Raw genomic sequence first — 21,417 nt, forward strand, 5'->3', positions numbered from 1 at the left:
GAGTACAAGACAGAACTCAAGTATTTTGGGTTGTTGTTAGTGATATAAAGTATTGTATCTATGCTAACATATTTACTGAATACCCATCTTTGTATTTACATATAAATGTATATACATACAACACAGAGGATACGTTTACATTGCGTAGATTTTATTGTGGGAGGTCATCTGGCTTGTGCTATTTCCATATGTAAACCATTTTATAGAAAACTGACTGTAAGTTAAAAGCAGTCTCTCTGCCCTAGCTTGAAATTATAAGCTTTAGCTTTTTAGGAACAGTGCCTTGCCACCTAAATTTATGCCCTTATGATTGATTTCTACTGAAAATAGAGTAGGAAGGTACATAAAGTCATGGGGGTCCTTCCTAGGAGATTAAATATTCTAAGCATATGAGAGGAGGTTGATTTCGTTCTGGATGGAAGGAGGAGAAAGGTTAAAAAGGAGAGGGTTTAATACTTGACTGTCATTGACTTAAAATTTTTTTAAGGAAAGTTTTGAAACAGCAGCTGTTTAGATTAAGAGGGCTGAAATAGAAATGCTTAAAAAATAGTTGATCATACTCAGAGAAACTTTTTTTCATTCATAATTATAAAGCAAGACTCTTTGAAGCTGTTCAGCACTGTGTTACTTCTGCTAAGTGCTCTGGCTTAGTCCTGTTCATTTGTGTTTCCAGTGAGTCCACTGACTTTGTGGTAGAGAGTCCTCTTAACTTCCTGACTGTTGTTTTTGCTGTCAAAGCATTCCATGTGCGTGCCTTTCCCTCATCATTACTGCAAGGTGCCATGAAGTTTAACCACAGTTTAGCTAAACCTTCAGTGAAGAGGGAATAAATAAATTTTATTTGCCATCAGATAGTAGCACAGTCATTGATAGTTGTCGCGGAGCAATTAATATATGGTACCAGATCCCATGTGATGAATTGTTGGTGTGTTGATAGCCTTTTTAGGGGAGTGTAGAGATCTTCAGTAAGTTCATTACTGTGTTTCCATTGGTTTTTCATTGTGACTCAGATTCCTGATGGTGTTGTGAATTGGATAGGGCTCTCCCAACACACTTTTATTTCTTATTTTACCATAATTTTTATAAACAAAGGACTCCTACCTAAGTAGAAGCAGCGTGGAGAAACCATAGATCAGACTGAGACATATTGTACCTCTGTCTTTGTTTGCATGGCAAGTTCAAGACTGAAATCAGAGTTCATTCTCTGTGTGTGAAAGGTCCTTGGTTCATTTATGCTTTAACTATTTGGTCATACAGTTTTAGATGTTAGCATTATGGCAAGTAAGTTATAATCGTAAGAAGAGTCACTGGAACTCAAATATATAAAAATATTCTTTAGAATGGTAAAAAGGGCGATTTAAAGAAATACTGTCTTTGCATGTAACTAGTCCGGATTTTTATGTTGTGCTTTCTCACAGACAAATATTTTCATTTTTTTGTTTAGTTTCGACTGGAATGATGGCCTGTTTGATGTGACGTGGAGTGAGAATAATGAACATGTGTTGATCACTTGTAGTGGAGATGGATCTCTGCAAATCTGGGATACAGCTAAAACCAAAGGTCCACTGCAAGTCTATAAAGAGCACACTCTGGAGGTAAACCAGGCAAACTTAAAAAATTTAATGGATGATCTAATGTTTAAATAATTAAAATATTTATTTGTGATCTTGTAATCAACAGTGGCTTTTTGTTTCCTATTTTTCAACTTTTTTTGGGTCTGTGGTTTGAATTAATAACTTTGAATAACTTTGAGTATTACTTAGAATATAAAGTGACCTGCCTATTGTACATATTCTTGTGTACATTCATATGCTGTAGTAGGTACAGCTTAATTACACAAATCTAATACATTCAGAATAGCATTTGTGATTCCTTACGGGCTAAGTAATCATTGTGTTGTATGAAATTACTGCAGTCACAATGTGATTTTTAGAAACCCGCATTGGGTAGGTCAGAATCAGGTAGCTGATGTATCAGTGTTATCCTTGAGGTTATAGAGTGATACAGATTATGCAGATCCTTAGGACTTCTGTTGCACCCAGAACTGCTTATGCTTTTCCATCCTAGCATCTGTGAGATCCTACAGATCCTGTAGTCAAATGTTGGGACAGTGTGTATGATTTTTTTAGCCTTGATATGATAACTGTTGCATTTGATTTTCCTAAAATCTTAGTATGCAGTGTTGTATGGGTAGAGAATAATGTTATGTTCAGGTTTATAAATGTATTTGCATAGTTTTAAGGATATTTTACTGTAGTACATATATTTTCTCCAAAGTGATTTTTCTACCCCTTTTTTTAAGCTTTCCTTCCAGCTTTCTCACTTCTGTCAAGTCTTTGAACTTCAGATGCAATCAGTTTCAGCCTGGATTACTGCTACTTTAGCTAAATGACAACAGTCTCAATAAAATAAATTAGTAGATATGTAGTTAATAAAAATGATGGAAGAAATTCAGTTGTGTTCACAAAAACCTCAAGATTTTTTCAGATATGAAGTACAAAGCTAAAAGCTGAGTGACTGCAGTTACACAACAGTTCATCTTCTGTAACTTGTTTCTTTGTAGTTTTGGTACTTTTGTTTAGTACATATATGGTGTAAATAGAAGATTTTGAGAATTTTATGATAATTTTCAAAGGCTGATAGTATTAAGGAGGTGAAGGAAAATACCAAATTTTTTGTTATTTTGTTTCTATCATTTTCTCGTTGAAATTCTGTCCGTAAGTTTGTTTTGGTTATGCTACACCATCTGTTGTTTGTGAAGTAAACATTTCTGTGTCCAAGTCTTAGTTTAGCAGGTAGCATGGGGAGGTGGGCATAGTCAACCATGATTAGAAAGACAGTGTAGGAAACATGGGCTGAGTGTTTATTGTGAGATATGAAAGGTTTATATTTATTCTTTATAAGTTTACATTAAGATGTAAGATCTCAGAGGGAACTTCCCTAATAGTTTGTGGTAAACACTGGCAAACAGTGCTCTCACTACCTTCCTAATCCTTAAACCTCATCTGACATTTCTAATGACGATTTTGTCACTGCATTTTATATTATTTCTCGTGCAAGATTGACGGGGATCTTTTCCAAATGAGATTATTGTCTCTTCACAAAAAGAACGTGCATTTTTAATTTAGAAGTGAATTTGTATTATCAAAGGACAGTGAGTTTTATTCCAGCACTAACCAACTGCTGAATCTCATGAATAAATTAGTCTAATTTACTTTGGTTTTGGCGCAGTCTCACTTGAATGTAAGACAACTGAACATTTATTCCGAATGCAATTTTATGGTTTTACATTTTTCCCCCTTGTTTTTTCCTCTTGCCTAAGGCATTTCTTGCTGTTCTTAAGGCATAAACTAGTGTTCATGTATTTTATGATTGAAGATAAAGCACTGTCTTCCCCAGTTGATCAACAGAGCTTCTATTGAATTGTCTGCAAATTTATGTTGAATGGCAGCATGAAAAGGGAAGAATAAAAGTGAACCTTACTTGGTTCTCCACACCGTCTTCTTTTCATTCTCTTCCTGTTACCTGGACCTGTCACATGCCAAATGGACAGTAGTTCTTGCTTTTTCTGAGCCTGTTGTCTGTTCTATTTGTAATTCTTGCCTGGAGGAGAATATGCCCAGGTCCCATTGCCTCCGCTGCAGCTGCGGAGCGCTGAGCAGTCCCAGCCATGTCTGCCATATGCACACAGGTCCGTGTGTCAACACGTGCACAGCAGATCTGCGTGCTGATAGCTTGGAAGTGAGCTGCAAGCTGTATGTGCTCTTTGCTTTATCTGTGCAGTACATCTGATATAGCCCAACTACCGTGTGTTCAGTACAGGCTGCATGAGTGGTGCGATACAGGTGCATATTTCCCAGGGATGTATTTATTTCTGGAAAATCTTGAACATGAGTATAAGANCCAAACACTTCTGCTGAGCTGCTTGGTGAAAGAGGCATACTGTGTATTGATGCATTTAGGGGCATTTTGAAACAGCAGCGGCTTAGAGGTTAAACTCAGACCATCACACAAATTCAGGGATAAAGAAGGAGGCTAATGTATGTGAGGAGCTCAGGAGGCACTTGGGAGAACTGTCATGTCTTCGACTCTTAGAATATGTAGCTGTACTTGTGTGTCTCCTTTGTTACTATTTTGGTAAGAGGAGTCAGGTTGACAGGGAGGATGTTTTAATGAGCTGTACTACAATTAGTTAGCTAAGTAGAAAAGTCAAGAGGTAAAGGCATGGTTTGGCAAAAAAACCAAAATAATTACCTCTGGTTATTTGGTTATTTGGCTTTTGTCAAGTACTGTCACAGTGTCTTGTAGATTTGGACTATAAGGTCCTCAAGGAAGGGAGCTATTACAGAATGGGGCCAGAGCAGTATGGCTTTCAGTATGTGGGAAGTGAGACTTTGTAAAATAAAAAAGGACAGTTGCAGATAATGCACCTTCTTTTTCTGTGGGTAGTGGTTGCTTTCCACTTCTGGAAAATAAGCAAATAGGTGAAAAACACTTAATTTAAGCTAGACCTAGCATAGACCATATTATTTCTTAGGAAGGAAAATGCTCAGAAGTAGCTAAATGTTACCTCGATTTCCTTTTTCACACAGGACACTTTCCATAGAAGACTTTGGTGTTTGCTGGATTTCTTTCCCTTTCATCTTCTCTGCTTTTTTGTCTGGTGACACAGGTCGAAGCATTTTCACCTTCAAAACAGGGTTGCTGTAATTTAATAAACAATTTCATCTATCCAAAACAAACATGGCTTCTAGTCATGTTGATTTGCAGATCAATCCAGTGCCGTGCTAGGACTAGATTATCCCAGGTGGAGTACAAATCCTCAGTGGTTAGTGGCCCAGCTGTTGAAAGCAGTGCCACCTATTACTGGTAGGTAGTGACTATATTTCTAAGAAGTGTCATGGAAGATCTGATTGGATCAGGAAGTGAAGCAAATAAATTGTTTTAGCTAATATTTTTCTCCCGTAACACTGAAATGGTCCATGTCCTGCTGCAGCTTATTGAGCCGTTTTGGTGTGAGGTAAAACTAGACAGAATGGAATGCACTTTCCACCAAGTAGATAAAGAGACTGTGTATTTGAAGATGGAAGTTGTACATGAGACTTGGGGATTTGTTTTTGCGAGGCAGCACAGCTGAAAAATCAGCAGCGAAGGGTAGAATTAAAGTATCCTCTTGTTAAGACAGGGACCAGTTGTACAATACGCTGTCAAGGAAGAGGGAGCTTTTTTCAACTACACAGTAAAAAAGCAATTTCTTAATAGCTGAAATGATTAGTAATGAGGGAAGTTGAGTTTCTAATTTCATTTTATTTTACTTGTTTGAAGATTTGAATGGTAAAAAAAAAAGATGTCATACAACCAGGAACAGATGAAAACCAGGAATATTTTATGACATATATTTCTTAGGAGAATTAGGTATAGTAAAAAGCATTTATTGTTAGTCAGCTAAAACCTCAAAGTTAGATACAGAGATGACATTTACATTGCTCGCAACAGAGGAGACTGTAGGTATTTGCATAAAAATGGATCAGCAATAAGAAATTAGTCTGAATTACAGCTTTTAAGGTGGTAGACTTCTAGTGATGGGGGATGTATGTGGATTTTATTACAACTTTTTTTTTTCCCCTCGGTTTGGCCCGTCTGCTTTTTTGGATATTTTTCTGAGCCTATATGTACCTTTAATGCCGGATTGAGATGCTAAGTTTAATTTTTGTTCAGGTAAATAACATTGTTGGCAGTTTTGTGGTGCTTGACTGGTAGTTTTTTAGCTGACTAGGACTCGGTCTGCAAATCCAAGTCTATTTTGTGAAACTTTGACTAACTACAGTCTCAAACTTGTATTCTAATGCTCCTTCTAAACTATGCCGTTATATCATTTATAGGCATATAGTGTTGACTGGAGCCAAACTAGAGGAGAGCAGCTAGTGGTGTCTGGTTCATGGGATCAAACAGCCAAGCTGGTATGTTGGTTTTCTGCTGAAGGTGAAAAATGTTTTGGATCTGATATTGCTTTGTGTTAAGAAAACAGCACTGATGCACTTTTGCTCTTTATTTTTACCCTAAGGCTGAAATTCTGTTTTAACTGAGGTGTTGCTTAATCCCTCAGTTGATACCAGTTTAGGTATACAAATGCTTTTCATAATGCATGCTAAAAAGAAATTAATTTAGTTCTTTCTGTATGTATGAATGTTTGAAACCCTCTACTTCTGTACTGATTGTTTTTCTTTCTTATTGAACAGTTTTCTTTTTTACTTTATTTAGTGGGATCCAGCTGTGGGGAAGTCATTATGCACTTTTAAAGGCCATGAAGGGGTCATTTACAGCACTATATGGTCTCCACACATCCCAGGTTGTTTTGCATCTGCCTCAGGTAAACATGATGGTAAAGAGGTTCTCGCAACAAAAAACCAAAAGCCATCTTTTATGTTATTGGATTAGTTCAGCACTTTGTCCAGCAGATGGTAGCGTGTGTCATATGTAAAAATGAAACAAGGAAAGGTAAACATATTGCTGCAGCTGGATTTGTAGGTTCTGTTACAGTCAGTAAATCATCCTCTTGTCCATTTAAATGGCGATCAGCAGTTCTCTAGCAGTGACCTTGTAGCAATTTTTTCTCTTATTTTATGTAGCTGTCTTCCATTCATCTCACTCTGGTTATTGACCACAAAATTATGTTATGTACTTTATTTTGTGTTTTGGCCTGCGTTTTTGTTCAAACTATCTCAAGTGTCAGTAGATTGTTAACTCTGTAAGAAACTAGTCAGTTCCCAATGAGTTGTTTTAAGTACTTCTGTAGATTGTTGTGCGTTGTTCTTTGGGAAAGGTAATGATCAGTTTTACCTTCCTGCTTTGGCCAGTGCTATCAATGCAACCATAGTTGAGGTGGGTGTACCCTGAGGCAAAGAGAGGTGAGGTGGTGTTTTCCAAACACTGCTACTGCTCCAGAGGCACAAGAAGAGCTCTGGAGTGAGACTTGGAGCTCAGCTGATGACTAACTGGGCAAGGGGTGCTGGTAGCCATGGAGTTTGATTGGGAAATAGAGGGGCTGTAAGACACTGCCCTAATACAAATACTGATAGATTAACTCTGATGGGTTGAATTTCTCCGATTTTAAGTCTGTTGTACATCTGTACTGATTTAAATAGAAATTCCTTGGCTCTTATATCGAGAGGGTAAGCAAGTATAAACATGTTTTCCTGTTACCGAAGTTAGAGTATCTGTGTACTCACAGATACTGGTCTTCACTATTCTGCAGGAAGTTTGATGAAAAAGTGCACATGGCTTTCATAAAATTTCAGTCTGGCTATTTCCATCTGATTCTGCCTGCAAAGTTAAGCTAGAATGACTAACAAGTAATTTTTATTTGTTCTAACATGGTAATACTTTAAAGCCAGGTGCTGGAGCACAGATATTTCCAACTTATTTGAAGAATCACTGAGTCAATTCTTAGTGAGATAATAGGATGTGTAGAAACTTACAGGATTGAACCCTGTACACTGTATGAACAGTTTACTGAAATGCAGCTATATGCTACAAAATGCTAGCTAAGTACTGTTTGGTCAAGGTTAAGTGCTTAGTGTTTTTTGCAAGTTCTGAAGGATGTTATGGTCTCTTTAAAATTCTGCTCAGAACGCTCCTGTCCATGGTAGTCTTAATCATACAAAATTTCTCACATCCTAGATGAGCAGAAGGGCTGTATTGATCCAGCTAACTTTTTCAAATTTGAATCTCTAGGATATGAAACCAAACTCTCTTCTAATACATTGCCACTCGAACAATTTTGGGAAACACTGATTGTTAGATGGTCATAATGTCAATGTAATGGTACCTAAATTGGGTACAGCAGCATACAAGTGATCTGTTCTTGGAGTGACTCAGTGGGTGCAGCTGTTGCAAGTTTTGACTAAAACACTAAACAGTTCCTATTCTTTTGTGAATTTTGATTCTTGAAAATTACTAACATACCACTGGAGCCTAAAGCTAATTGCAGTCAGTTTTCACTGATTGATGACTCCACAGTATTATATGCTATGGAAAAACAACATGCGCAGAAAACACAACGTTTTTCTTCTCTAGGTACTGTGCACGTGTGAAATAAAAATCTGCCATCAGAACACTGGTAGTGTAATGCTAGGTGTAAAATCATTAGGTAAGAGAAAAAGAAGTCTTCAAAAAGATGGTGAACTTTCTTACAGTTTCCAAAATAAAACATCTGGTATGCTTCTAGATGAAATGTCATCAAGCCAAAGATCTTGCTTAGAAGTCATGACATCTTAATGTGGAAAAGGTTTCTGTGTTTGCATTGTTTACATTGGAATTTTCCTGTGGTTTGATTGGATTACTTCACTACAGAAAATACATATTGGAAATCTTTTCTTTGGTCATCAGGACTTTGAGTAGTAGAAGTACTCGTGACTCTCTAGCTCTCTGTATAAATGCCATTTCCTTATGGTAAAAAAGGCATATTAGTTTATCTTTAGAGGTATGGCCAGTCTTCGCGAGCGAAGATTTGGGAAAGGTCATTAACCCTTCGAGCCTGCGCAGTGGATTTTTTAGGTGAGACACAGCGTGCGCTGAACTGAGCCCACCCTTTAATCCTGAGGTTCATCTGCCGGGGCCGAGCAGGCTTGGACAGTGGCAGTGAGGGTCTCAGGACTGGGGGGCTGGGAATTGAACCCGGGTCGCAGCAGTGAAAGTGCTGCACCCTAACCACTAGACCACCAGGGGCCCCTTATCTTTAGAGAGTTCAGTGTTTAATGATGTTCTACTCTGCCAGGCAACATATGTGATAGCAGACAAGTGCAACTGTTCAGGAGGCTGGACCTCCTCATTTGAAACTTGCTATGGTCTGTATACCTTATAAAGATGGGACAGAAAGCTTAATTTCACTGCTGATTGATCTTCTATCGAGCTTAACTTGGAGCTGAGGAGAAACTTGAATATCAATGTGATAGTACTGTGTCGAATTTACAGCTGTTCCCTTCTTTGATACACTTGCTGGGAAGGTTGACCTGCAGTTTTGTGGTCTCTTATTTTGCGACTTTTAGTTGTCTTGACAATTAGTGACTGGAAATGTATCTGGAGGGAATTTTTTTTACTTCCTTTCATCTCCCCTTTTTTAAAAAAAATTTTAAACAGTGGCTTTTTGACAGTTATTGTCAAAGAGTATTGAAACGTTCACATCTTGAAGGAGTCTACACTTCTTTGGGATTGTAGAGTGTGTGTGTCTGTGTGTTTTCTTTCTGTCTCTTGCCCCACCTGTCCCCTTCTCTCATCCCACCTCACACATGCCTGCTCACAAGCATGTACTTACTGATATCTTAATATTACAAAGTCATAGTGCTCAAGAAATGAACTGTTGCATATTGCAGCATCTTCAATTTTATGTATTAGTAAAATAAGTTAGATATGTTGTGAACCACAGATTGGAAAAAATGTTGATCTTGAAATACTTCTGGTTAAACTAAATCTAAGTAAAGCAGTGCAATCTTTTTTTTTTAAACTTTTCCTCTTTAAAGAAAATAAGAGGGAAGGATGTTTTAAGAACGTTTTGCGAGCCTCACCCCTACCATTCCTCTGCCTTTATTTGAATCCCCATAGATGCCAGCAGAAGTTTAATTTCCATGTAACTAATTAGTTTGTGAACTCTGAAAACAGAAAACCAAACAGAACTGCAAGCCACAATGAAACAGCTGCTCGGAAGAACCAACTTATGCCTGAAGCTAATCTCTGATTTTCGTATATGACTTCTTCTCAAGCTATTATGAGACTACAAAATGAATCTAGGTGAAGAAAATGAGAAACCTAAGAGTGCAATATAAAGCAGTTAAAAAAAAAATTGATACTAGGTGTAGCTATTTTGCTTCTCTAAGTCTCCATTCTGAATACATACAGGAAAACTGATCTTATCTACAGTGGACAATAAAATGCAATTGAATTACCAAAGATATGTATATCTGATGCTTCAGTTAAATCAGCTTTTATTCAGCATCTAATAAACTTCCATTTAACATTTACAGGGATGTGTGAGGTACTCTACAATGCTGTTGTCTTCATGTACAATTATTTGTGCTCTAAAAAAGAAAGTAAATGGCTTATCTTTTTTGTTTGAAAATTGGAGTTAATAGTAATAGAACAAACTCTTAATTCTGTATATGTAAGTAACTGCTCCCATGATGTCAGTAGCAGTTTCTGAGCTGATAAGATAAGTCGGAGATTCAGGAGTACATGTAGCACCAAACCAGAGCTCTGGTAAATGTCTGCCTTACACTGAAAACACACTGATGTGGAAAATGTCATTAAAGAAGTGGCATGAATGTTTTAACAGCATCTTCCTGGCTAAAGGGTTTAATGAGTCATTGTGTCATTTGCCCAGAAAATTTTCTTTTTAACCCAGAGAGCAAATTGGTGAGAAGCACATAAAGAGCTTGTGAAATGCAAATAAGAGTAGTATATAGTCAAATGTAAATCAGTTCTACTCTGTGATTCTCCATAACTGCAAAGTGATAGGCCTTGCTCAGACCCGTGGTTTATAAAGAAAGTATCCTTTGTAGTATCAACTAGTTTTATCACCCTTTAAATTTAACCGTAGAAAGTAATTAATGAGTACCATTTTACCCTTATCTGCATAACTGTAGGATTCTTCAATACAGATACAACACTGGCAAATGAAAATATGAATGGTTTAGATTTTACAAAGCCCAAATTTAGAATGACTGCTAGCTTATATCTTAAGCAGTGGGGCCTCAATTTTATTGCTGCATTCCTTTTTAAATCACTTCTTAAGTTTACTGATCAGGGCAGGTATGTGGTTTTAATAACATCTTAAATCATGAGTAAGGGAAGGAAGTGTTTTTGAAATCTGCATGACAATGTCTGTATTCATCAGTACTTAGATCAATTAATTGTATTCTTTCCTAAAAGACTTATTTTTCAGACTGAAAGCCCAGGGCAAACAATTTTCTCATAGCACAACAAAGTGTGATAATTTCTGATAAGTTCTGATTATGTTGACACAAGAGTTGGGTAACTGTAGCTTTGCTGCTTTACAAATGAACTTGTAAATCCAGGTCCCACTCTGGTAAGCCGTTGCATTCAGTGCTAGACTTTAAGGTTAAAACTAAAAGGCATTGTTTATCTTGTATTCTGTTTTATTGCCAGCCCTGACTTAGTGAGTTGCCTTTTAAAAAATTTCCCTTCTTTCCTACTGGTCTCTTAGTGACCAGTATGTCACTGGTGTAGTTAAGGGGTTGTCAAACTGTTAGTTTCATAAATGAGGCTGGCATGTAGTCTTGGCACACCTTTCTGTGTTTTGTATTCAAATTGTAAAAGAAAACTATAATTGGAAGAAATGATTTTGCATGAAATAAAGAACTGGGGAAGATGTACACTTACTAAGAGAACATTTACTTAATTAGTTGGAAAGGAATAGTCTTGAGTGCAGTAGAGAGGTGTTTTTCATGTGTACGTTCCTGGACCAAGTTTGGGGTTTTCAGGTCTTTGACATCAGTTTTCAGAAGCTTCAGCTCACATTCCTGCTTCAAAAATAGTTCAAGGAGCTGTTGGGGAGTGAGCTTGCAGACAAGTAATTCCAAAAGTGTTTGTATTTGTTCAGGTTACTAAAAAATGGAAAAAATAGTCTTCTGTTTTGCTATGACAGTGCTCTGTCATGAGTTCTAAAACACTTTAGTAGAGGTTTATATTTCATCAGTTTGTGTGTGGTATGGTTCCACGTTTTGCTTCTTATGACTGGTTTCCTGGTTATTTTCTTATTGAATGAGCTAGAAGAAATGCCACTGTGAACAAGGTTCGAGGCTTTGCAAAAATTGGTCAGTTTTGGAATCCAGATCCTCAAGGGATAAAAGAATAAGATGCTTCAATTTACTATATGGTACATTGTTGTACAAATCAAGCATCTAGAGAGCAAAGTGACTGTGGACTTATTGTGTCTTGTTTCAGTTTAGCTGAACTACTGTTTATACTATAAGCTATTGAAATACAATTTACTTGCTTAGGTTGTTGTGTCAAATCTTTGCAATGAAGTGCGATGTTTTCATTTGCAATCTGTTACTTCAAGACATACCAGCACAGTATTGAATTCATTCAAGTCTTGTGCTCAAGTGTTGTGGCTTAACCCCAGCCAGCCACCAAGCCCCAAACAGCTACTCGCTCACTCTCTCACCAGAGGGATCGGGGAGAGGATCAGAAGGGTAAAAGTGAGAAAACTCATGGGTTGAGATAAAGACAGTTTAAAAGGGAAGGCAAAAGCCATGCATACAAGCAAAGCAAGGAATTAATTTGCTGTTTCCCATGGACAGGCAGGTGTTCAGCCACCTCCAGGAGAGCAGAGCTCCATGATGCCTAACAGTTACTTGGGAAAACCCACACGATCACTCCAAACATCCCCTCCTTTCTCCTTCTTCCCCCCACTTTATATACTGAGCATGATGTCATATGGTCTGGAATATCCCTTTGGTCAGTTGGGGTCAGCTGTCCCAGCTGTGTCTCCTCCCAACCTCCCATGCACCCCCAACTTCCTTGCCAGCGTGGCAGTATGAGAAGCAGAAAAGGCCTTGGCTCTGTGTAAGCGCTGCTCAGCAAGAACAAAAACGTCTCTAGATTATTAACTCTGTGTTCAGCACAAATCCAGAACATGGCTAGCCCTGTGCTAGCCACTGTGAAGAAAATTAACCCTACCCCAACCAAAACGTGCACATCAGATAAGCTGTACTAAATCAACCTCTAATGTACAAGCTGAAGTTTTTCTCAGGAAATGAGTTTGTACCTCAATTTATAGTACATGCTATATATAAAACACTTTCAGGTTATAATATTTTATATTAGAATCTCATATTCTAAAATTGTTTATTGTTGAGAAGAAATATGCAGTAACAGTTTTTCAGAGTAAATTAATTTGGTTTGGATCATTTAAACTACAGTTAAGTATCTAGCCAATATTGCCACTTGATGAAGAATGGTTTAATAATGTCATAATTTTGGTAAATTTTGAAATAAATTTTTTTTCCCAAGATTTAAGTTTAATCATCTTGGAAAACACTGAAATAAAGGTTTTACTAATATTTTCTTTTTTTAATCTACTGTTTTAAGGAAAAGATTCTGTTGGGCTCTTCTCTGAAATAACTTAAAACTTTTTTGATTTTTAGCTTGACAGCATTTTTAATGATCAGTTGAAAAGTATGTTTCCACTGGTAGTTACATTTACTTGCTGTGTAAGATGGAAATAGATTTTGTGCATTTGGTAGTACTCCTGGATGATTTAAGTAAAGCTGCTATTTGTGTCACTCTGTTTCTGCCTCTTTGTGTGGAATGCCATGACCTTTATTAGTCCTGTTCTAGGTTTGCTTATATTGTTGTATAGCTTTAACCCCAGTTGGCAGCTCAGTACCACACAGCTGCTTGCTCATTCCCCCATGGTGGGATGGGGGAGAGAATCAGAAGGGTAAAAGGTAGAAAATTTGTGGGTTGAGATAAAGATAGTTCAATAGGCAAAGCAAAACTTGTGCATGCAAACAAAGCAAAACAAGGAATTCATTTACCACTTCCCGTGGGTGGACAGGTGTTTAAGCATTTCTAGGAAAGCAGGGTTCCATCATGCATAATGATTGCTTGGGAAGACAAATGCCATCATTCCAAACATCTCCCTCTTCCTTCTTCTTCCCCCAGCTTTATATGCTGAGCATGATGCCGTATGTTATGTGATACCCTGTGATCAGCTGTGGTCAGATATTCTGACTCTGACTCCCAGCCTCCTTGCTGGCAAGGCACTCTGAGGAGCTGAGAAGTCCTTGACTTAAAACATCGGTGTGTTATCAACACTATTCTTGTCTTAAATCCAAAGCACAGCACTATATCAGCTACTAGGAAGAAAAATACCTCTATTTCAGCCAAAACCAAGACAATTATCTATGATAGAAATGATCAGCACTATCACTTTAGCATACATAAAAAGGTTGTTTCTGAGAGTCATGAGATTTGGGTTCTGCTTTTAATTCTCCCACAGATTTTCTATTTGATTTGGACTAAATAATTTAATCTGGTTTAGTATTTAAAAACACAGACAAGTAAGCAGGTGCTGTTAACTTGTAGTTGTTCAGTGGCACTGCAGAAGTACTTACTTTAAGATTTTTTTGGTTTTTTTACAAGGGCATTTAGTGACAGGACAAAGGGTACTGGCTTCAAACTACGAGTAGGTTTAGATTAGATGCTAGAAGAAAATTCTTTCCTGTGAGGATGGTGATGCACTGACACAGGTTGCCCAGAGAAGTTGTGGATGCCCCATCCCTGAAGGTGTTCAAGGCCAAGTTGGATGAGGCTCTGATCAACCTCATCTAGTGAAAGGTGTCCCTGCTCATGGCAGGGGGGGTTGGAACTAGATGATCTTTAAGGTCCCTTTCAACCCAAACAATATATGCCAGTACTTGTGTCCTTTATGCTAAATTGTTTTCCTACAGTAAATTAAAGATATATTATTGTTTTCCTACAGTAAATTAAAGATATATTATTTGTTGGTAGTTTTTTTTCCTTGATTAGGGAACAGTGTAAGAAGATCAGATTTCTTGCTTCAGAACGTAGAACCCCCCAAACCAACCCAAAACCCAGATTCATTTTTTTTTAAGTAAAACTTTGAGCTAGCAGTACTTTAGTTCCTCAAAAACATTGTACCTGTCCTAGTTAGAATCCTTTTTCCATTCAGATAGTGTTTAAGGTTTCTTGGGGTTTTACTAACCTCTCAAATACCTAGCTATTTTTTATAGTTAATATTGTACTTCTTCACTGTCTGGCAATGACTTCTTAGCTGGTTGTTCTCACAGGACTTAGGAGATGGTGATTTAGGGATTTGGGTAAAATATATCTGTTAGTAAAAAAGCTGGTATAAAACCTACATAAAATTTAAATCCGAAATAAACTTTTATCTTTTCACTATTATACATTGTCATTCACATTAGCAGTCTTTATCCTATGTATAAGGATGATATGCTTGTAGATTAGCATCTCTTTGGAAAATTTTGAATAGATGAGTGTATATTGTGTAGTTTTATTGATTCATCCAAGATTTCACAAATATTCATTAGAAAGAAAGAAGCCTGTACAATAGACAAACAATTCTGGAATCATAATTATCTAACAGACCAGCAAAAATCTGTTGCCATAGTGAAATTGCTTATTACAAAAATAGAAATATTTTGTGGGGGGAAATGTTGGCTACTTTTGTGGTTGCTTACTTTGGATGTGAACTGGAAGTGGCTGTTAGTGAATATGATTGTACTAGGTGTGCTTTACTTGCACTTTCTATTATTATTATTCTACTTTTGCTTTACCATAGGGAAGAAATACATCCTTAGTAATCCAGATTTGAAGGAATCATGGAAATGGCAAAATTTTTAAGAGCAGCTTTTGTTGAAATTAAATGTAAATATATATATATATATATATACATATAGTGAGGTAATGGAAACATGTTTGAGGTTAAAAAAAAAGTTTGTTAGTGTTAGGGTTTTTTTAAAGTAATCTGATGTTTCCACTTAAAAGGAAAATTTGGATTTGCCTTTGGCTTTAATTCATTCTTTTCCATTCACAAAAAGGTTCACTTGCATTTTGTGTTACTCCATTAAAAACATTTCCCAGATAGTGCCAGTCAGAATTAATAACAGCTAAGTCTAGCATTTTCAAAGAAAGTTTAAAAAAAGGAAAATAACTCTCTTTTTTATTTTTCTCATGCATCAGCATTTTCTGTTAAAAAAGAAATAATTGGAACAATTGTATATTTAGTGTCAAAATTGTTATTGGCTGAATAGCCTACTTTTTCAAATGTTTTTGGCCCTCATAATGCTGCATCTCTGTAGCAGTTCATTCTAGTTCACCTGGATTTATATATTTATTTGCTTGGAAAAAATGATCCTGTCTGCAGTGAAATATGTGTTTCCCCTTCAAATATATGTTATCTGATGAAATTAAAATAAAAGCTTTTTAAGAAGCCCATAATAATATCTCAGAAAGACTTAAGACTCAAACTGAAATCTGTCTTCTGCAGGCAAGCAGATTAGCAAGACTAATGGTGAGTGGATGGGCATAATACCTTTTTGTGCCAAGATCCTGCTGTCCATGTTTCTTCCCCTCCATATGTTGCCCTGTTTTTGTAAGCACTGTAGCGATGTGTGAGGCTTCAGCTGACTGCAGGATGTCACTGTCAGGAGTGCTGTACATGTCCTGAGCAGCAGTCTTCCTCCTGACAGTAGGCAAGGGCAATGAAAACAGTGAGAAATAACATGTTGTTCCCACCTTGCAGACGGGGAATTTATCCACCAATGGTATAGTATCTCTCACAGTCATGAGATCTGAGGACAAGCCAACCAACCACCAGAGCAAAGCTCTCCGTGATCTGTGTAGTACAACAGTCAGACCAGTCTTGTGACATGTAGTGCACCAAGCTCTTTCCACCTTCATTTTTTTTTTCGAATTTTCCAAATGTTTTATGTGTTTTTGTGAAGTCTGCAGGGCCTGGTAGGTCAGGCAATAGACGTATTACTGTTGTGGTTCTAGGGATGATTTTTTGAAAAGAACTATAATTTTTTGTGCCCAACTGTATTTTCTAAGGCCAGTGACCAACAGGACACTAAAACCATCAAAATACTTGGATGTAAACAGCATGAAAATATTAATTATTGATCATAATAAATTTGAAAATTTCCGGAAGTGTTTCCAATAAGGAAATACCAATAATTTCCTCAGTAGCAAGGTAAAACAGTGGGTTTTTTTAATTTAAGTAGTATTGATACATGGTTCCTGTAGAAATCACGGGTGTTTGGATACAGCCTTCAATGATATAATTTCTCTCTTAAATAAACATAGGCATAATCATCAATTCTAATTAATTTTGTCTCTCTGTAAACTAATGAGCTAGAAAATCCATTTTTGCTGATACAAAGCTAAATATACAGGGCTAAGGAAAGAACTCCAACTTAAAAAATTGAGAAGGATAGTTGTCTTGTCAGCTGATGCAGCTTTCTATGTCTTCACAAGCCATTAGGAACCAAATTTATAAGAATTCTAAAGATCTTTAGGGGTAGAAGACCATTTATGGCTGGAGGTAAAGAGAGAGGCTCAGATGACTCATAGCTCTTAAGTTAAGCTGGACTCCTTTCATTGCTCTCTGAAGACCTGTGTGTGTGTATGCAGGTGTGTGTATATGTGCTCCAAGGTTAAAGCACATGTTGCCTTTCGTATCTGTAATAGTTACAGTAGAATGACTTTATCGTCCAGTATTTCAATAAATGAGAGTAACTGCAGGCTTTGTACATGACAAGTACAGGTGATACATCTTGAATTTTCCTTTTATTGAAAGAATCTTGATATTTCAGATACAGTTCACTTTTCTTTGTGCCAAAAGCATGTGACTGGGTGGTACTTCTCAGCTGGCTTGCAAGTAAAGTTTTTTTTGTGATTCTGATCTTTTAAGTCCATTTCTAAATGGACCTTAAGCTCCTAGTTTGATTTAAATGTTATTCAAGTATTTTAACACATCTTCTTTTAATCAAATCAGAGTTTCAAAAATAATGGAAGTGTTAGTAATAAAGTGAAGTTGTGGTGTTTTTTTCTAATGAAAGAGAGTAATAAGTTCAGATACCTTTTTTTGCATCACTCTGACTTCTGTGTCTGTAATGTGCTTGCTTTATTTGGCATGTGTCCACATATAGTCATTTGTATTTCATGCAGCTAAGAAACAGTTGTCTACTAAGTACTAGTGGATTAACTGTATCCCATAACTGATGCAACAACATTGAATCAATTTCTCTATATTTCAGGTGATCAGACTTTAAGAATTTGGGATGTGAAAGCCCCGGGAGTCAAACTTGTGATACCAGCCCACCAGGCTGAGATCTTGAGCTGTGACTGGTGCAAATATGATGAGGTATAGAACTGTTCATCCCACTGTTTTCCTAATTGAACCACTCTCATTAAATAGCAAGTGTTTCTGCTGCAACAATATTACATCTTCTCTTTATAAAAATATGTCTAGGTGCTTTGTTGCTCTCATTCACTATTACATCTCCAGAAGAGCTTTGTTCCAATGGATAGACAGCCCAAGTAGGTCAGAGATTTTGCTTATTCTTTCGTATAGTGGACAGAATAGCCTGTAGTGGAGAAACAGTTTGTATTTCTCTATGGTCTTTAATGTACACACTGGAGACCTGACCTCATTTATCATAAATATGATTTATTCATCTGTATTGTTTGATTTATCTAACTTTTGTAGCCAACATATGCATCACTGCCATCTAGTAATTAAATTGTCCTGGTATATCTGTGTTTTATCAAATCATCAGAACTTGCTGGTAACTGGTGCAGTTGACTGTAGCTTAAAAGGCTGGGATTTGCGGAACATCCGGCAACCAGTGTTCGTCTTGCTGGGTCATACCTATGCTATCAGAAGAGTAAAAGTAAGTTGTATTTTATTTCCAATTGACCATCACTGAATTGTTAACCAAGTTTTTCTGGAAAGCAGTGATATTTTATGTTATCTAATAACTAGGAAAAAAACAGGATTTTAGGTGTTACAGTGACTGTTCTTGAAAACTTTCAGTTTAGCACTGTAAAACATTATGATGTTTAGGAGATTGCCAGGATTTCAAAGTAAATGACATCTTCAAAGTCAATATATTTCCACAAGGAGTGTTAGAGAGCCTGAGAGAGGGCTAGGAGGTTTACTTCAGCTAAGTTATATGAGAAATTGGAGACAGAGAAAATACTTTCCCTTTCTTATTTTTAAATGATGCTGTGCCTTTGTCTTTCCACACAAAAGGTCAATATTCACAGACGACACTATATAGAACTTGTTCTGAATATGTATTTTTCTGTATACAAAGAAAATATTAGTAAGAGATTTTGAGACTCTAGCATGAAAGGCTACAGATGACTATATTGGATCTGTGTTCTACTAGATCACCCACCAACAGGAATTTATTCTGATGCACAATGGCTTTTTTTTAATATTATATGAAAATATGTATCCAAATATCTTTGTAGGTAAACTCAAAAACTACACCTATGTTTCCGTGTAAGATACTGAAGCCAGCTAAGAATGTGAGAGTCAAATGCACCAATATCAAAGTCTCATGAAAAGGGAGATAACACCTGATTCTTTTAAAGCCTTTCTGGAACAGGTATTAACATTTTCTAGGAAGTCTGAACTGGAAAAGAAGTTATCCTGAGTCAGTATTTTGCTTCACATGACCTTGGAATCTTTAATATGTTTCTAAGAACTTTAGAAGTTACTGTGCTTAGTTTGTAATTTGTCAGAAAAGGATATGACACAGGTAGTCATTCTGTATCACAAATCCTGTTCGTGGTCAGACAACCTGAGAAGCTCCTGCCTCTCCTTATCCTGGCTACCACAGCCTACTATCCCAACTGGTGGTTGATGCTCAGTCTTTTTTTCTAATTTAATGCCTGCATGACCACACTCTTATCTGGCTCTGTGAAAGGTTCTTCATAGCAGAAGAACAGTTAGCAGTGCTGTTTGAGTTTGTTTATTTCTTCTTGTTTTTTAAACAAGATAATTTTGCAACTCGAATTTCACAGCCATTAAGACAAATGAATCAATACAGACTGTCATATTCTTACTCTCTGACGGTTAGTGGCATCTTTTAAAAACAGCTCTGCCACTAAGGGATTCACGGCACATTGTCTTCATGAAAAAATGGAGAAATTGAATGCAGAATTGTTATTCACCCTAACCTGTGATAATAGAACTAAAGGATACAATGAAACTTTTGAAATGTGTTTACAAACACATGGGAGTACTTCTCTTACACGTCAGGCTGTAGACTTGTTGAATTAGCTCTCTGCACAAGAGGCTGCATAGGCAGGCAGTGTCATCGGGTTCATGGATAGCAGCTAGTTGATAAATAGATACTGGAAGAACTAGGCAGGGATAGCACCTCTAATTTTTGTGCTTTCTTTCATCCTGAGCTGGATTAGGAAGAGTACTGCCAGCAGGTTGGGGGAAGCGATCCTTCCCTGCTACTCACCACACCAGTGAGACTATGTATGGAGTGCTGGGTCTAGTTTTGGGATTCCCAGTAAAAGGGAGAGCAACATAGACATGCTGGAATAAATTCAGCAAAGGGCCGTAAAGAAGATTAAGAGACTAAAACCTCTGTCCTACCAGGAAAAGCTGAGAGAGCTAAGATTTTTTTAGTGTGAAGAAGGCAAGGCTTAGGAGAATCTTACCACTGTGTATGAATGATTGGGGGAAATAGAGAAGACAAAGCCTGACTGTTCCCAGTGGTATTTGGTAACAGGACCAGAGGTAACTGGTATAAACTAAAATACTGAAAATGCCATGTAAACATCAAGCACTGGGCTCAAAGATTGTCAACCTCACGAGGTAGGGGATCTTATATATTCTTATGCTGTCTTATTCCATTTTATGGCCCATCATGCACCTTGTTTTCTTAAAATGGCTTGAAATTTTTATTAAAAGTTGGTCACCAGTAGATCTTTGCACCATCCTCTGAGATCTAAACCACCAAGTGGTTTTAAGGCAATGGTGGAAAGGCTGAACATGCATCCATGTGCAGCAGAGAGGTATGTGAGAGTACATGACTTCTGTTCCATCTTAGGAGGCTTTCTTTGCTTCCATTTCAAGGTAGACATGGTCCTTGTGGACATAACATGTGAGAATGTGGGCCAGCACTTAGAGGTGGTGCAGAGAGAGACCTGGATACTGCCTAAATAGAGGCAGCTCTCCCTGCTGATATCCCTTCCCCTACATTGTGCTGACACTAGCAATTATAAAGCTGTGCAGCAAGCTGGCTCATCTGATGGCTCTGACTGAAAATCCTGTCCCTAAAAGTGACTAGTTTCTGTCTGCATCACTAAGCTGTCTCAGTTTATTGCTCAACCACACAAATTGCAAGCCTTGACACAAAGGAGGAGGGCAGGAGCACACAGCCCGAAGTGGAAAGGAAAATGGAAGCCATGAGTCTTGGCAGCAGTGAACTCTTAAATTAGCTTAAACCAACCATGAAATCAAACTCTTCAGTTGTCTGTCTTTTGTGTTCTGTTCACTTGTTCAGGGGTTTTCAGATCTGAGGCTGGCAAAGAATTCTACCCAACATGATACTGTTGGGATTCCTGCAGATTTCTTGTGATCTTTCACTGCGGTACAGGGCCTTATCAGGACACTGACATCATTTGGAGCCCTTTTCAGGAGGCATTGATATTGGTGCATTTGACTCTCACATCTTAACCGCCTTCAGTATCTTACACTGACACCTAGCTATGGTTTTTGAGTTTACCTAAAAAGATATTTGGATAAATGATCTGTTCAAGGTCAGGATAGATGATATGCTGGTGTCTTCTGTCTATATACAACTGTTCAGATGATAAAATTGT

At 37.3% G+C, this 21,417-nt stretch overlaps 1 protein-coding gene across 1 annotated transcript in view; it reads left to right on the forward strand.

The window, feature by feature from the left end:
- Positions 1–1,263: 1,263 nt before the first annotated feature.
- The window catches only part of PEX7 (peroxisomal biogenesis factor 7), a 42,217-nt gene continuing 22,063 nt past the window's right edge, over positions 1,264–21,417 (forward strand). Inside the window, exons 1-6 of the mRNA XM_017829657.1 lie at positions 1,264–1,281; positions 1,419–1,595; positions 5,883–5,960; positions 6,262–6,370; positions 17,823–17,929; positions 18,345–18,458. Of these exons, the coding sequence (XP_017685146.1) occupies positions 1,264–1,281; positions 1,419–1,595; positions 5,883–5,960; positions 6,262–6,370; positions 17,823–17,929; positions 18,345–18,458 (603 nt within the window). The remainder of the gene's footprint in view (positions 1,282–1,418; positions 1,596–5,882; positions 5,961–6,261; positions 6,371–17,822; positions 17,930–18,344; positions 18,459–21,417) is intronic.

The sequence above is a fragment of the Lepidothrix coronata genome, unplaced genomic scaffold (assembly GCF_001604755.1).
Source record: "Lepidothrix coronata isolate B3197 unplaced genomic scaffold, Lepidothrix_coronata-1.0 Scaffold167, whole genome shotgun sequence".
Taxonomy (NCBI): Eukaryota; Metazoa; Chordata; class Aves; order Passeriformes; family Pipridae; genus Lepidothrix; species Lepidothrix coronata.